A 17,114-nucleotide genomic window follows, 5' to 3' on the forward strand; every position below is an offset into this window, starting at 1 on the left:
TTCTTTTAAAGAAAATTTTGAAATCAGCGCGTGACCTTTCGTGACCAACAAACACACTGGAAAAGGTTAAGAGAGATGCTATGCCCATACAGAGGCACAAAAAGGGATACATTTTTTCAAGCCTCAGAGCATTTTAGGTGGGAAAGAGTTTTCTTCTCACAGTTTGCGAGAAGAGAAGATTACTGTTCACAGAATAATACTGAACTTGACTTCCAGAAAGCAGAAGTAAAAGAGCCAAGGAGAAGAGAGTTAGAGCTGGTAGAAAAATACAGTTGGCTCTCTGTTTAACGACGGCTTTTCACAGTCCCAGATGGTCCACTGTAGTGTTAAAAGCATTCTATTTAAGGACCCTTTCTACTTAAGGACGATTTTTTGTGGTCCCTTGAAAGTCGTTAAACAGAGAGCCAACTGTACATCCAGGATTAACAAAAGGGTCCACAAACTCTCCCTGGATTACCAAAGCAGTGATGAGAATGTTGAAAAGAGCAAACATAGTTTAAAAGTTTATTTTAATGCAAATATCATAAAGGGTGTAAAATAATGTTTAGTCTCTTAGTGAATTCATAACCTTCTGATGTTATAATGTTGGCACTATATAACCATGTGTGTGTGTGCAAGTTAAATTGTTATAGCAAAACTTACAGATTCACAATGTTTTTACAAGCATTTCCATCTTTCTTAATAGCTTTACAAAAGCTGAAATCCTTAGATTTTCCAAGTATAATCAATTTTCCAGGCAGATCAACAAGAAGCATTGGACATTCATATTCCTAAAAATATACCAAATATGAATCAATAAAAAATTCAATATTTTAAAACTTGTTAATGAAAAATGTGTGCAAATACAAGCATGCCGGATTTGGAGCTCCATGCTTCATACCCAGTTTCATCAAAATGTCTTACAGTTTATGAAAGTTATTGAAATAATTTACAGTGATCTCTATATATGATATGTATAAAATATATCACATCTACACTGACAAATACAGTCGACTCCCACTACAACACGATTCGACTTACGCGAAACGGCTACAACGTGATTTTTTTCATCAGTAAATAATTTTAGATCTAACGCGAATTCCTCGCCGGAATTTTCAGAAGGGATTCGCGGTGTGAAAGTGTCGGTTTTGCTATTGGCTACTAAAAATATTTTTTGCGTGAAAAGACCTTCATCCCTTTAGCATCACTGGCAGCAGAAATCCCCACACCTTACTAGACTGAACATAGCTTTAGTTGTGTATACAAATAACAACTCCCCGCTTTTACCATATTTTTTTCATTCTAAATGCGAAAGTTGATGAAACATAATTATACCTCAGAGTAGTGTTCCATCTAAAGTATGTGAAGAAAGTTTCTGTCACTTAAAGAAAAGCTAAAGGTTCTCGATGTGCTTGAACAACTAAAAAATGCATTGGAGGGAACACGACAATTACGTCTGAATGAACTACTGGATCTACTGCACAGTATTGTACGTACCGTACTAGTTTGTTTTATGTTTCTCTTTCCTGATGATCACTGATTTCGTGCATCGTAACAGTATTTTATGTTGATTAAAACAGTTTTATTAAAAATACAAATCCAAATTCAGTTCTTCATGTGAGAAACGGTAATGTATAATTAAGGAACGGTTTTAAAACAGTTTGAAGTGTTGTTAACAAGTGTAATTAGGTATATTTAAAAAAAATTACATATACTCATTTCCACAACGCGAAATTTCGACTTACGCGAGGAGTCTTAGAACGCATCCCTCGCGTAAGTCGGGATTCGACTGTATGTCTTTATTTATGTTTTACATTAAATATAAGATCATATTTTGGCATTTCAAATGCCATAAAATTATTTTCTGACATGATAGAGGAATGCAATTCTAGCACTTTGATTTAGACTAAAGCTATCACATCAACAATTACAAGACAAGAACAAATCATTATAAGGATATGAAAATCCACCCTGATAAATCCAGATCTTATGTGTCCAATGCCAACACTACACTAAAATTCAGCTAACGCCCAACCACATCTTGGAGTGCCCAGCGATTACTACTAACTTTCTGAGAAAATGACTGGCTCCACTCAGCAAGTTGCTACAGGATGCACTCTACAGAGCGGATGCACTTATACTGGCTGATGCTGTGATCAAGACCTTCAGTAAAGTTTAATGTCCATGGACACAAAAACACATAAGTTAAAGGAAAACAGAAAGAGCATTCAACTTATGAAGGATACTTCCTGGGCAACATTCCTAATCTTATATAATTAAAAACTGAGCGTATCTATAAATGTGAACAGAGTGCGAGAGCCATCCGGTAAGTAGTACCCGTTTCTGCCGCATGAGGCATTGACGACGCGAGTAGCTGCGCTCAAGGTCAAACCTCTTCAGTGGCTTGTCTACCTTCTCTGTTGCAAGTTCCGTGACAACAGCATTGGCTGTGTTGTTTCTGTGGCCATTCATAATGTTTAAAAAAATTGAGAATGCTGCCAGTTGTGAAGTGAAGTCTGTGATAAAATTTCCCAACGCAAGAAACGTTCGGCCTTGTCTATTGTCCGATGGCGTAATTCTCCTCCATGACAATGCCAGGCTTCATGCAGCGGGGATAACACAACTTCTGCAGCAATTCAGTTGGGAAATATTCGACCATCCACCGTATAGCCCAGACTTGGCCCCTTCAGATTTTCATCTCTTTACAAAACTTAGAGTTTTTGGCGGGAAAAAGATTCGACAGCGATGAAGAACTTAAAGAAAGCGTGACTACGTATTTCATTCGCTGGCGGCAGAGGAATATGACGCTGGAATACAAAACTCATCACACGTTATAACAAATGCTTAAATTTGCTTGGAGATTATGTGGAGAAGTAGTTTAAGGTATGCTCTTTTCAATAAAAATGTTTACATTTACTTAAGTGCTTTTATTTCACAAACGGGTACTACTTTCCGGATGGCCCTTGTATCTATCTCTGAATTACTTTTCCCGAATGCTAGTGAACTGACCATCGAACCACGTATCGATAGATTCATAATTTTCACGTATTTATGTTTGGCTATTTAACATAATTCTCCGATAATAAGAGAGATATCAATTTAAAAATATTAATTATGATACTTAGATTTCCACATAAAATTCCTATTTTTCAAAGGCTTTCTTCCATTCAAATTATTTTCAGTGCTTCATCTTAATTTTCTGTAACAATGTGTTTATTAAAAAATTTGTAGAGCGAAGAAAATCATTGACGAAAGACCTTTTGGCATTTTTTTTTCTCGAATATGAACAAATAAAATTCTGGCTTTTGTTGTAAAGACTTTTCTTGCAATTGGAAGATTCAAAATGTTTACTTTATGGTTATTTTTCCGCAATCTGCAGCAAAATTTTACAGATTTTTTTTTGTTCAAGGCTGAACACGCGTCACTTGACGTAACTTTTATTTTCGAAGTAGACTGTGCAAAGCCGGGCAACACAGCTAGTAAGATAAATAAAATACAGAATAACCAAAAGATTCAGAATAAATTTCAAGAAAATGAACAAGCTCTAAAATCTATATTTTGATACTGCTTATTAGACTAACAACAACCCATAATTGAAAAATTAAAAGATACAATTGGAGTATTAAAGTAAAATACTTACAACAGAATTTGTTTTCAATGATGGGTTCAGAATTGACAGAACCATTCCTGAGACAATTTTATGTGTGGCATGAGCTTTGTTGGTTAGCATGACTTTGATAATTTTGTTACAATCCTCTAGGTCAGTCATTCTCCAAATAGAATATTTATTACCCTTAAACCAGTTAAATACAATTAAAATACATAAAAATAAAGCAAAAAAACATCCAAACACAAATCAAATCAAATTACTTAAACTTGAACACTTTCAAAGCAATTTCCTTTTATTTTGGGATGAGTGAAGAAATTCCAATAAAAATACTTACTAAAGCTATAAAATAGTTCATTATTTGGAGTTTTTAAACATACTTTAACAAAAATAGGTATAATGTGTCATAGATAAGCTAGTGAATTCAAAAAAGTTTTTAAAAATGTTCTGCAAAAACTGCGGTATTTCTCTCGAGTCTTATATGACGGCCAACAATAAAAATGTAAAGTTGAAAGCAAGTAGAGTACTACTACGCAACCAGCATGCTTTTTCAATTATATTTGCTTTTTTTTTCAGTATTATTAATTGGGTTAACCTCAAAGCTGGAAACAAATCTTCCATTGCTTGCCAGACGAGTGTAATTAATATAGAAATTTGCTTTAAAAACATCAAAATTGTCTGCAAACTATGATTTTTTTCAGCAAACAGTGTTTGCATGCTTGTCTACATTATCTAGGTCTGGTTATAGTTAAAGGCCAATTTTGTAAACTTTAAAATTTTATCCTTTATGATGGAGATTGTAATTTATTGCTCTGGGAACTCATTTAGGTTTCTCCTCCAATCTATTCATTGCTGGAAAAAGCAGTAAGATTATGTAACTTCACAGAATGATTGTAGTTCAATTATAGATAAGTTAGTATGGTATTGAATAGAGAAGGGAAGGGTCTCAAAATTTTAAATTTTATTCTATCAACTGTTAGTCTTTGATGGGCATTTGACACTCCTGCTGTAGATTTTTGCTACATTGGTATGTATTTTTAAATACGAAGCAATTGAATTTGATTGCGTGTGTGAGAAAAGGTGGGGCGGGGGGGGGGGGGGGAGGGATAGGAGAATACTCAATAATGAAATTAAAAGCGAAGTTGTAACATTCAGCACTCTTCCCAGAATGCCTATTATGTTCTGCTAGAAAATCGCCCATCATGGTATGACGGGTGAAAATTGTTTCTACATTTGAATGAAGCCATTGCCTGTTTGGTGATATTTTGATAGTTGAAATTTTGATCCTAACACCAGTGGATAGCGTTAATTGCTTTGGTTTCTTCATTCCCATGAAATGACCCAGTCTCACCGCTAAAACAGTTAAGTTATCAGATCGAGTTTGGCCTTCTCACAATAAGGCCTTTCCCTGCATGTTTAACATTACCAAAACATATAATCAAATTATCATGCCGTGGCGCGGGAAAGAAAAGAAACTTTAGAATCATACATTCTTTTCATTCTGAGAAGGTATTTCTTGAACAGAGACCCCGACTGTGAACCAATCTCCATCAATATCATCATTATCAAGAGTGTTGGTAATATCAGACATGTCAATCTTCTGAAATCCAGCTACTTTATCTTCAAACACATTCGATGGCAAGAGTGGATTTCTAAATAGATAATAGAAACATTAAGTTTACACTTTTGCAAGCAATAAACAAAAAAAAACTATATAATTGCTTTCAGGATTAAAAAAAAATCATTTTAATTTTGACGTCTTGAATTCAAATTATGCTTACTGGAATCAAAAATTGTACCCCTCCTCCCCCGTTTTTTAATGTAAAATCTGATTGAGTTGAGTCTTGAATGAACCCAGAGGAGTTGTAACCATGACGATGAAAATTATTCTCTCTAAATAAGTATTCAAAACAATCAGCTAGACTTCTTCTAGTTGTCATGGTAATCTGAAAAATCGAACCAACCTCAACTACAGTCAAGTGAGGTTAATAAACAATTCGTGATTGGGAAAAAAATAGCTACTTTAAGAAATGAAGATCTTAAGTAATTACAGATTGTGAAAATATTTATTACAATTTAATGTAATAAAGCTCAATAAAAATAATGAATTTTGAAATTTACACGTCAATGAGTTAATTGATTTTTTTAACTGTAATTTTTAAGAAAGAGCAAGAAATAAAGTTTTAAAGAAACTTATGATGTATGTGAATAATATAATATTACATTGACTTACTTAATTCTAATACCCAAGTTACTAAACTTGAAATCCAATGCTTTATTATCAGGTGAATGCTCAACGGAATGCTTGACTTTGGAATGTGCTTCATTTTCCCCTAAATAAAGAATAAGAAAAATAAAACCTTTTACAGAGCAAAATAGAACTAATCTTAATTTCTGAAAATGCATTCATACTGAAAAAAGAATATTAGCATTTTAAATCACATCCACTAAAATATAAAGCAGTGAGTATACATTTTTACACAATAGATTTTTATTTTGTACTAAACAAAATCTTTAGATAGAAGAATAAACCAGTTGGGCCCAACCTATGGCTCGTTTGAGCTGATCCATGGGGTCCTTCTTGTGATGTTCAATGCTACGAATTTAAAACAGTGTTCTGGAAACTTCCAAAACAACTAATTATCTTCATCCAGCACTACACAAATGATTGTTGCAAATTTGGAGCCAAGTGGTCTGAAATTACTTTCTAAAAGACAGCTGGAAACTTTGCATTGGTAAAATTCAATATACGGTAGAAGACCGTTATAATGCACACCTTGGGACCAGAGCTTCTGTGTTATTCAGATTTTTGCGTTATACAGATCATTTCAAAAATTTTGAAACTAAAATTCAGAATATAGTGAAGCACCGTTTGTATGTTTTTAAAGGGACTGTGTGAAAAAAGCGTAAAAATGAGAAAACGTATAATAGGTATAGGTTAATGTGAATTAAACTCTGTAGGGACCAATTTAAAGAACGCATAATTGATAAAAACGTATAAAAGAGAAGCAACAATGCTCTACAGTATATCTATAAATTAGCACTTCAGATGAGTTTTATCTGCAATGAGTATTTAGCACTAATATTACCATATTAGTCATTCACAAATAAATAGGTTTCACATTCAAAAGAAAGTGAATTTATCCTGCACTTGTGCTATTTACATGGTTTGCATAACAGCTGCATTTTCAAGAGCCATCTGGTATTTTATGTTTACTGTGAGTACTAATTTTCCTTTAAAAGCTTTGAATTAAGATGGAAAGATGAAAAACTGTTTCAAAATTTAATTTGCCTAACAATTTTTATGTTCGGAAAGAAAAACAGAGGTATTTTTTAAACTTTAAAACCTATTGTTTACTTCTGAAAAGTTGTGTGGTTTATAGAGAATTGCATTATATAAGTCATCGTTATAAAGGTATTCTACTGTAGTAATGATAACAACAATATCTGGTTTGGTTGTACTCATTTTCTGTGTTTTCCTATGTTATCGAAAAAAAAAAAATATTCAAATACATTAAAAGTTTTGCATATTCTGGGTTGGGACACTCACCTTAATATGAGGTGCGGCTGTCTTGTAAAAAAAAAAGGTTGGGCCGAGACCCACGTGATAACAGGCCCAGACAACTCCTCCCCCCCCCCGCTTCGTTACGCCATCAGTTGTCGATCTATGAACTTGGCGCGAAACTTTGAAAGCAGTGCGTTTTACCAGTAAACAGTAGTGCTAATTGCTCTGGCTGAAATAGATGAAATAGGAAATATGTAATTTCGGATGCATATTTTTGAATACAATACTGTTGGATTTATCTCATCCTTTCCACGTACTGGAATGCAGAAGCAATTGAAATATATATATAATATAAGTCTTGTAAATGTCTGAGTGAAAGTGAGAAAGTGAGTCAGCGATTTCCGCTTCCGAACAACCTGCATGCGAAAAAAAAAGTTGGGCTCCTCATGGAATAAATTTTAAAATTCGGAGGTAAGTACTTTTCTCACATAAACAAATTTACATTTTTTGCTTTCGAGTTCATGCAGTTAAGGTTACTTAATTTTTCCTCCATTACACAAACAATTGTCAGTTTCATTTCTGATATCTTTGTCTGTAATTTGTAATTTCAGCGTACTGCTTCAATATTTGAAATGGTTAACTTGCAACTTTTTATTTCTTTATTTTTTCAACCTTGTACAAGCATTTATTCGAAATGGATTTTCCAAGCCTATGACAATATACATATGTAAAAATTTCTGCAAATATACTTGTTGCTATCAGAAGCAACGTAACTTGGTGTTGATATTCAGTTAATATGTATGTAAACAAGTTTATTGAAACAGGCTTTTAACTGAACTAATCTTATATTTTCGGTTTCGATTAAATTATGTCATACGCTAGCATGTGTTATTTTCATCAAAAAACATTCCTTGATGGGCTTCCGTAGTTCTGAGGTAGAAGATTAGCTTTGAACGCTGGAGGTCGTGAGTTTGATACTCAAACATTCCCCCCCCCCCCCAACTACGCCCCTGCAATGTTATTCAAACAAGCTGGTTCTGTGTGTAAATTTTAAAAAAAAATATGTTTTTTTTCCACTATTGTCTTTAAGTTTTATGATATTTATGTACAAATTGTGGTTGAGTTAAAGGTATTCATACTTTCTGGGCTTACGAAAGATTACTTTTGAGCAGTAGACCTCAAGATTCAGAAAATTTTCAAGTGGCCAATGGCCACTAGACTCAAAAAACTTGGTGGCCACCAGTTTTACCGTGTTTTGAAAACAGCACTCTAGTACAAGAATGTGGGGGGGGGGGGAGGGATTTCAATTTGTATTTTTTGAAACAAATATTATGAAAGTGATGCTAAATGAATGCTAACAAGAAATATAAATTATATTAATCATGGAAATATAAGAGGCATTGGGTGAAGGTTGGGAGCTCCTGATTCATTCCACCCATTTTAAAGTTTCATAAGAAAAAAAAGTCATTAAACCAAAAATAAAGTAGTGTACACAGTACCATAGTCCCACAGGGGAAAAAAAAGTATTTCCCATAAAAACAACACATTCCTTTAAACTCTTTTTGTAAATCATTGCAAACGCCATGGTAGTAAAAATCAACATGCACTTTTCAGGTAACTAGCTTAATGAAAAGAATTAATTGTAAGAAATTTAGCACGAAGGGAATAGAAAAAATATTAGATAAGCATATGATTTGAATTTTTCCAATAATTAAGATTGTTTTTCTTTTTGGGCATAAAAATAATTAACTACAAACCTCCTCCAATAATATGCAATTTAGCATTTACCAAGAATATATTTCCAAAAAAAAAAAACATTTTTTTTTGCATTATTTGAACTAATGGTATGACCAAACAAGGCGACTATGTTCCATACGCAGCATCTCCACATTAGGATGACTATGAAGGGAAAACGATCAAAGGACTGGCTATTTGGCTTATATTTTAATCTGATGCGAATGAAGATTAAAAAATTACAGTTATTCGAATAAGTAGAAACCAGCCTCCGTTGTATAAACGATTTTCAATGGAACGTATTCCTAATCGATTGCGAGTATTACCGTCCACATCACAGCAGAAATATAAGATATAGTTTATAGTAATATAGTTTTTTTTTCTTTCTATTTTTAATGATGTATAGGATTTTTAATGAAATACAGGATTTATGGGACAACATGGAATATTGTTTATGGCAAAGGAATGATAAAATGGGGCACACGGGGGGAGGGGGGCGGCTTTCTGCGGTCAAAAACAAGTTATCTTTTCAAGTTTAAAATTAAATAATTTGTGTTCCTATTTTGACGATTTTTTCAGAATAAAGACTGTGTGAGTTAATTGGGAATCAAATAGGATCGGAATGACCTTCGAGGGTTTATGTAAAAAAACATACAATATGATGTTTTTTTTTTCATATTTAAAGAGCCAAAATTTACAACATATTTTTATACTTTCAGAACAAGATTTAAAGCAAAACATAAAACTGTGTTTTAGAAAAAGATCATTAATTAATCCTTAAAAAACTACAATTAAGACAAATAGTCAGTTTTTAGCACATAAGTGTCTAAATCAATTAGAATAAAAAAAAAATGCTCTGAGGATAAAATTTCGCATTTTTCCAGAAAATAATTACGAATTACCCGGGAAAAAAGGGCACATTTTGCGTTGTTATCAATAGTTTGCACTGCAATAAACATCCAATGCTATTTTCGGAAACTTAGACTCTTAAAAAGTCTTGTGTACTGCCATCTTGGGAATGACCAAATATGGCGGCTACGACAAAAATTAAGAAATAATTTTTTGAATTTGTAGCAGGAAAACAATTTAAAAATAATAAATCTTCGTGAAACTACAATTCAGTTGAAAAGTTTTTAGCACATTTGCGTCCAAGGCAATGAGGATAAGATTAAGTTTTAAGAACAAAATTTTTCATTTCTCAAGAAAATTACATATTTAAAATAAATTAAAAATAAAGACAAGTTGCAGCACATTTTGCGTTGTTTTCATTAGCAGTGAAAGAAAACATCCAATTCTGCTTTGTTTTTGGAAACTTAGGCATTTAAGCATCGTGTCTACTTCCATCTTATAAATGACCAAAAATGGCGACTACGTTTCATTTGTAGCTGAAAAGACTTTTCGATTAATAAACGATTTTCCTAATTGACCCTACCATTCGCAGGTTTGTGCTTTAGATGCAGGAAAATTTTCTTCTCCCGTTAAATTTGTGGATAATTCCTGTTCACCCTAGGAATTTTTTTCTTTGGAACTATTGAGGGGCAAAAATGGCGTCCGCGGTCCTTTTTTATTTTATTGCCGGCGTCATTTTGCCTCAAAACTTTTTTTTTTCAGGAAACATCGATAAAAACGAAGATTAGAACTCAAGGTGCAAAATTCCCTGGGAAAAAATTGGAAAAAAAATTTGAGGGGGGGATTTGAAATTTCCCTCATATATTTAACTATGTCGTTTTCTATGACAATTCCAGGTTTTCCGGAACGTACGAACCCCGTTAAATAACCGTATTTTCCTGTGTATTATCCGCGGGCGGCCTATAATCTGCAGGTTCTAAAATGGGCCTGAAGAAAAAAAAAGTTTCTTATAATCGGAGGCGGTGTATAATACGATGTAAAAAAACAAAGTTTGAATTTAATATACCATATACCATTTGAGCAACTAAACTAAAAACGTAAAAAGGTAATTACTTTGAAGAAATAATCAAAATCAATCTGAAATATAATCTAAAATACAATGATTTTGAAATCATGATTTTAGTACGCTAATTACTTGAAAAACAGAGTCAAGATAAAGGAGCAAACGCTCTAATCTTGTGCAAATGGCTTCCTAATTCACTGTATTTTTGCTTTTTTTACATGGCCTAAATCGCGTAAGAGGAGCATTCAGGCATCGTAAAATAACCAACATACAGGCAGGCAGTGAGAAAGAACATGCAAGCTTTGTAAAATAAACAACATCCAGTCGGAGTACGGTCTCTATCGGTGAATCCTTATAGTACTGACGCATTAAAATTCTTTTCTTGGGATCTAAATTAAAAATAACCCCCCAAACTGTTGGCGACTGTAGAATTTTTTTGGGGTTGCCAATGTTTAAAACCGAGTCGCCACGTGGCGAGTGGCGACCGTAAATCTTGACCTTTATTGAGCAGTAGATACGCAACGTGTTTTTGCCAAATGCTCCATGCTTGTTTGTTTATGCTTAAAAAGGGCAAAATGTCTTGAACTACATATTTTTTGAACTCCTTAGATTTTCTGTTAATAAGCTTTCAGGAACTCTGAAACTAACATAAATTGAATTAAGGGGCTGTCCATAAAGTATGTTGCAAAATTTCGAACAGATCCCCCCCCCCTCCTTGTTACAAGTAATGCTGTTCAACATGAGCATATTGTTATAAACAACGCGTGATGTCACACTTCTTGTTATACCCTCCCTTCCCCCTGTCACAAAACTGTCACACTGAATTCCTAAAAGAGCATACTCAGCAAAATGTTGATCTAAATTTAACATACATGAGGTTTTAAGTATTGAAGAAAGTTGCTAAAATGGTCATTCTATGAAAAGTTTTTTGAAAAAGGTTACTTTGTCATCAATAAATGCTTTTTAAAATAACTTTTCAAAAGCCTAAAATGATGAACTATTGAAGCCCCCCCCCCCACAAGGATCATTAGCAGCAGAAAAAGCTGAAAATGGAAAAGTAGCCAAATTCCAAAAAAAAAAAAAAGGCTGCTTAGATATTGAATACATTTTTTTGATGTACAACATACAGTATTCATGATGTTGTATTATTCATTCTTTAATTAACGTTTTTCAAGTTGAATTCCTGTGTAATTTTTAGAGAGTGCCCACCGAAGGGGGGGGGGGGGTCTGAATCATAGTCTCACAGTAATGATAACTTTTCAACGGCTATAGTTAAATGACTGTGCCCTTGAAATTTTAAAGGAGATGGGGGAGATGTTTTTTGGGGTATTTTTCTTGAAGTTTTCATAATTGAAAGGGGTAGAGCAGCGTTTACTTTGGGGGATCGCACCCAAGCATTCATGTCTTTTTAAAAGCATAAATTTGCTCAGCTAAATTAACATTAATAATCTGGTATTATGTACTTTAGTTTGATGTTATGTCTTTGAAACATATTGTAGTCATGTTTCCCATTTACTTCAGTAAATATGTTCATTTATTTTTTTTTTTAATTTCATTTAATTCTTCTTCAAATACAATGGTAAAATTATTTTTTGTTTTGATGTAATTGTAAAATGAAAGTTCATTTATTTATTTGAATACTTCTTAAGAGTTATTGTTTCAATACAATATACAAGTAGTTAAAATGCGATTAGTTTGAAAAATAAAACTGTGTTTATTTATCACTTCATTTTAACATGATTGTAAAATAAAATCGTGTTTAGTTATTTGAGTACTTTGTAAGACTTATAAATGTTTTTATGTAAAATACTATGAATTAAGCTCAGTGTATTTTTTAATGTATGATTATTGGTTCCTTTTTATGTTTTCAAATAAAAAAGTAGAATTTTTAATGCTACTAAAATAATAGAAGACACAATAATAAATAAACCAAATAGTTTAATTAAACCAAAATACTAATCGAAGTGCTCACTTCCCAATATCATTGTGGAGCGACGAACGATAACGTCATTTGCTAGTTGGATGGCCTTCCTATCTCGAAGGCTTCGGTTGGGCACCACTGGATCAAATTTTAAAGTTGATTTTTTTTAATGACTTATCTTTACTAATACTAAAGCTAAAAGTTTGTGTGTCTGGATTACCGTCTGTTAGACGCGTAGCGCCAAGACCATTCAGCCAATTTTCATGAAATTTGGCACAAAATTAGTTTGTAGCATAGGGATGAGCACCTCGAAGCGATTTTTCGAAAATTCGATTTTGTTCTTTTTGTATTCGAATTTTAGGAACATTTTACCAAGCAAATTATCATAACGTGATTGAACAAATTTCCATAACGTGGAAAACAAATTAGCATAACGTGGACGAGCAAACTATTATATACAACCACAGACGAACAAATTAACATATAGCAAATTGGCGAAAAATTCATCATTCATTATTTGTAAATATACAGGCAAACCAAATGACCTTTTAATTTTCTACTACGGGCAAAGTCGTGCGGGTACCACTAGTAGTTATTAAAAAGGAAGAGAAAATTATTCTTACATGTTTTAATACTCCTATACTGATGTTCATATCGTCGATTAGCAACTTCACCAAGCTTTTGCTTAATCATTTGTCCATATTCATTTAAATCTTTTTTATTTTCTTGGTATAATTCATCATCCGAACTATCAGTATCGCCATGGTGAATCTCACTTTGGTTCGTCATCTCTAAATTTTCTGTTTCCATTTCACTGCTAAACAAGATTGGAACATCCTTCAAAATCCGTGGTCTTATTTCCTTTGTACCCTCAGTTGCTCCTTGCTTAACAGGTTCTTTGACTGCAATAGCTGATGCAGTCAGGTCTTCTGCAGGCAAATCGAAATCATCTTCTATTAACTCCATTAAAGAGTCAATATCCAGTTCTGTTAACATAGTATTAGAAAAGAATTAAGAGAAGGATATGACACTTACACATTACTCATTCAAAAAACAAACAATACAGATTAGAAATTTAGATTAACAAAAGCAAAAATTTTAGAAAGTTCTTTTCAAAATGTAGGAATTCTTGCATAAATTATTTGAACCAAATTTGTAACAATATATTTGCATGATATTTTACATATATATTTATCTCATAAACAATATTTAAATTAAGATTAAATTCAATAATGTTGGATGGATAGTATTGTCACAACTGGTGGGTGGGGGGGGCGGAGGGGGGGGGGCGGCGACCCACATGAACTTTCCCCTGTATTTGCCTCTGACAAGGATAGACTTTGAAGGTGGGGGGGGGGGGGGTGATCATCCCGCCCACCTTATGTGTCACTGGCAAAACCCCGTTCAAAACAATGTCTTCTTACTTTAAGAATTTTAAAAACATTCATGTTAAGTTTTATCTAAAAATTCATAGTAATTTTTGTGGACATTTTTTTCCGAACAAAAGGCAAAAAGAATTCCTTTTGTTATTGTCAACAATTGTGGTACATCCAGCAATTATAAAAAATTTCGAAAAATGTTTCTTTCTCTGACAAATGTTATTTTCTCAGACAAGAAACATGGTCCAGAATACTGTCAGGATTGACTAAAAAGGGGATCAAGATGGTTGATCGTGATCGATTGGTTGCCTGCAGCTGATATAAAGGTATATTTCTAAAAATTCAAATTTGCCTTCACTAACTATGTGTTGTGATCAACTTGATTACAATTATTGTCTACCTATTTTGCATGTTTTAGCAAGCTAGCACCCTGGACCTTCTGAAATGAACTCCCGGATTCCATTTTGAGAAACTCAGTTACAGAAAACTGATCTATGAGAAATGCAATGAAAAGTAGAGACATGCATGGAAATCCAACATTTTCACCCCTCGAGTTTCTGCAGAAAAGGGAAAGTTGTTAAAAATGACTTTTATTTTGTAAAACTTTATTTAAACATTACTTTTCAAATCAATTAGTTTTTAAACATAGAATATTGTCACCACATAGTATAAATAGTTTGCATTGAGCTTTGATATTTGATTTTTGCATAGGTCAATTTGGCTTTCCAATATCACTGAATTACGAATAATTTGAACTATACTCAAGCAGTGCAAATATTAATTTACTTTGCAACAATATTATGTCCAATAACCTTTAAGAGTTGTTTGCTTTAATGATGAGAAGACAAGGGGGCAGGACCGGATTTGGAAGTGTGGAGGCCCCTAATCAGGGTTCGAAAAGATCATCATATTTTTGAAAATATCCGATACTTTGATATACATCCGAATATTTTGATATATATGTATATATCCGATATTTTCGATCAGCACTTTATAGTAAATACAACCTGAAGTTACTGCTATTTATTTTTTATACTATTATTATTATAATTTACAGGGGAGAAAAAAACTTAAAATTTTCTGACCCGTGAAAGTTAGGATATTATGTAAAAAGATTATTGGGGGGGGGGGGGGGAGGGGCTTTGTTGTGGAGGCCCTGGGGCAGTAGCCCCGCCTGCCCTCCCCTAAATCCGGCCCTGAACGGGGGGGGGGGGGGACGTGGTGGTACACTAATAAATGAGAATATTCGAGTTATTGGAAGTCCAAAGTTGGGATTAAAATGTGGGAGAAAGGTTGGATCTAAATAAGTGCTCGATTACACCACTGGCTTGCTTTATTTCTTGATATCGAGAGTACAACGAAAGAGAAGAAATAAAAAGAGAAAATTTTGTATAACCACACAAAAAAAAAGGATACTTTCAGTAATTGATGACAGATCTTACCTTCAGACGGTTCCATTTAGGTTGCTTGATGTGATGACTGAGTATCAGACGGTGTGAATGTCAATGTGAATGAAGCACTTCTAGTAAATTATGAGAATAGTAATCAAGCCAGAGAAGTACTTTTTGTTAAAAAAATCTTTAACTAACAAAAAGTCCGGTAAAAAAGTCTCAATAACCGAAACATATATAAATATGAAATTTGCTTACCAAGGATGCTAAAACCCGCAAACTTAGCAGACAACCGCCAAATTTTGGAAAAATGTTGCCAATACAGAAAAAGTAACTCTTAAAGGAATATTTTTGGAGGAAACAATTCAACGTTGCGACGCTCCTTTTCTCAGGAGGTTTGCTACATACGAGAGCAAGAACACGTGACGGGATGCAACCGAGGTAACACTTAATTTTTAGTAGGAGTAGGCTTGATTGGGTTTGAGAAATGAGCAGGGGCGGACTGGTCCGCCGGCCCATAGACCCGCTGGCCGATGCGCCCTCAGCCTGAACACCTTTTTTTTAATTAATTTTTTAAAAATTTATTTTGTTTTATATTTTTTCAGGTGGAACTTCCTTCTATCTTTTTTTTTTTTCGCTAACAAATCTGTGCGACTTCACTTCGCCTTTTTTGAGCAATCACGATTGCTTATTGTTCTCACTTGACTGTTTTTGGCGTTCCTATGATTTTATTTTCCCACCAGCACCCTCTGCCAGCACCACCGTCGCGTCGACGAGCCTCACGATCAGGGCCTGATTACCGCACAAGCCTACTAGGCCTGGTCCTGGGGCCTCCTCTTCCTAAGGGGCCAAAAATTACTTAAAGAATTATGCATAGCATTACAACTATACAAAAAATACACACATTTTTAAAATAATAGTTTTCAGGGTGCCTCAAAATTATTGTGAGCCTTGGGCCTCACTTTTAGTTAGTCGGGCTCTGCTCACGATGCTGCTCCTCTTGCGAAAACCGTCTCCAGGTTGCGTCCATATCCTACACACACGCGCATACACACACACGCCTACACAAACATACACACACTTATGCCAGCGCACAGACAGAAACACACACTCCTACACACACACATACACATAACACACTCATGCTTGCACACAGACACAAACACATATGCCTACATACACACACACACACGAACGCCTACACACACAGCACTGCATACACAACACGCACACACATGCGCCTACACAAACACACACGCGCATTCATACGCACACACGCTCGTGATTGCGAAAAACATAATTTGAATTTAAGATGCCAAAAATTCAAAGTAATTTTTTTTTTCTTTTCTTTAAACCCGTAAACCTGTGTATCATCGTTTTTTTGAGCAATCACGATTGCTAATTGTTTTCATTTGACCGTCCTTGATGTCCGATTCCTTTTTCAACCCCACCGTCCTCTGCAGGCGCGGCTCTTCTGGTCTTGAGCACTGTCCCCTGGTAGCCACTGCTCCCGGGCGGTGGCGTGCATTCCTACACACACACGTACGTATACGCCAACTTGCATACACACAGGTCTACGCACACACACAAGCCAACACATACACAACTATACACACGTAACCACCCAAGAGACCGGAACCGCTTCTAGAAACAAGCGAATGGGGTAGTAACCAATGAGTAGGGTTC

At 34.3% G+C, this 17,114-nt stretch overlaps 1 protein-coding gene across 1 annotated transcript in view; it reads right to left on the reverse strand.

Annotated features, from left to right (window-relative positions):
- The window catches only part of LOC129223187 (protein MCM10 homolog), a 51,519-nt gene extending 37,865 nt beyond the window's left edge, over nt 1-13,654 (reverse strand). The window contains exons 1-5 of the mRNA XM_054857754.1: nt 13,282-13,654; nt 5,820-5,919; nt 5,076-5,238; nt 3,620-3,772; nt 643-770 (exon numbers count right to left, since the gene is read on the reverse strand). Of these exons, the coding sequence (XP_054713729.1) occupies nt 643-770; nt 3,620-3,772; nt 5,076-5,238; nt 5,820-5,919; nt 13,282-13,654 (917 nt within the window). The remainder of the gene's footprint in view (nt 1-642; nt 771-3,619; nt 3,773-5,075; nt 5,239-5,819; nt 5,920-13,281) is intronic.
- Between the last annotated feature and the right edge of the window lie 3,460 nt (nt 13,655-17,114).

The sequence above is a fragment of the Uloborus diversus genome, chromosome 5 (genome assembly GCF_026930045.1).
Source record: "Uloborus diversus isolate 005 chromosome 5, Udiv.v.3.1, whole genome shotgun sequence".
Lineage (NCBI taxonomy): Eukaryota > Metazoa > Arthropoda > Arachnida > Araneae > Uloboridae > Uloborus > Uloborus diversus.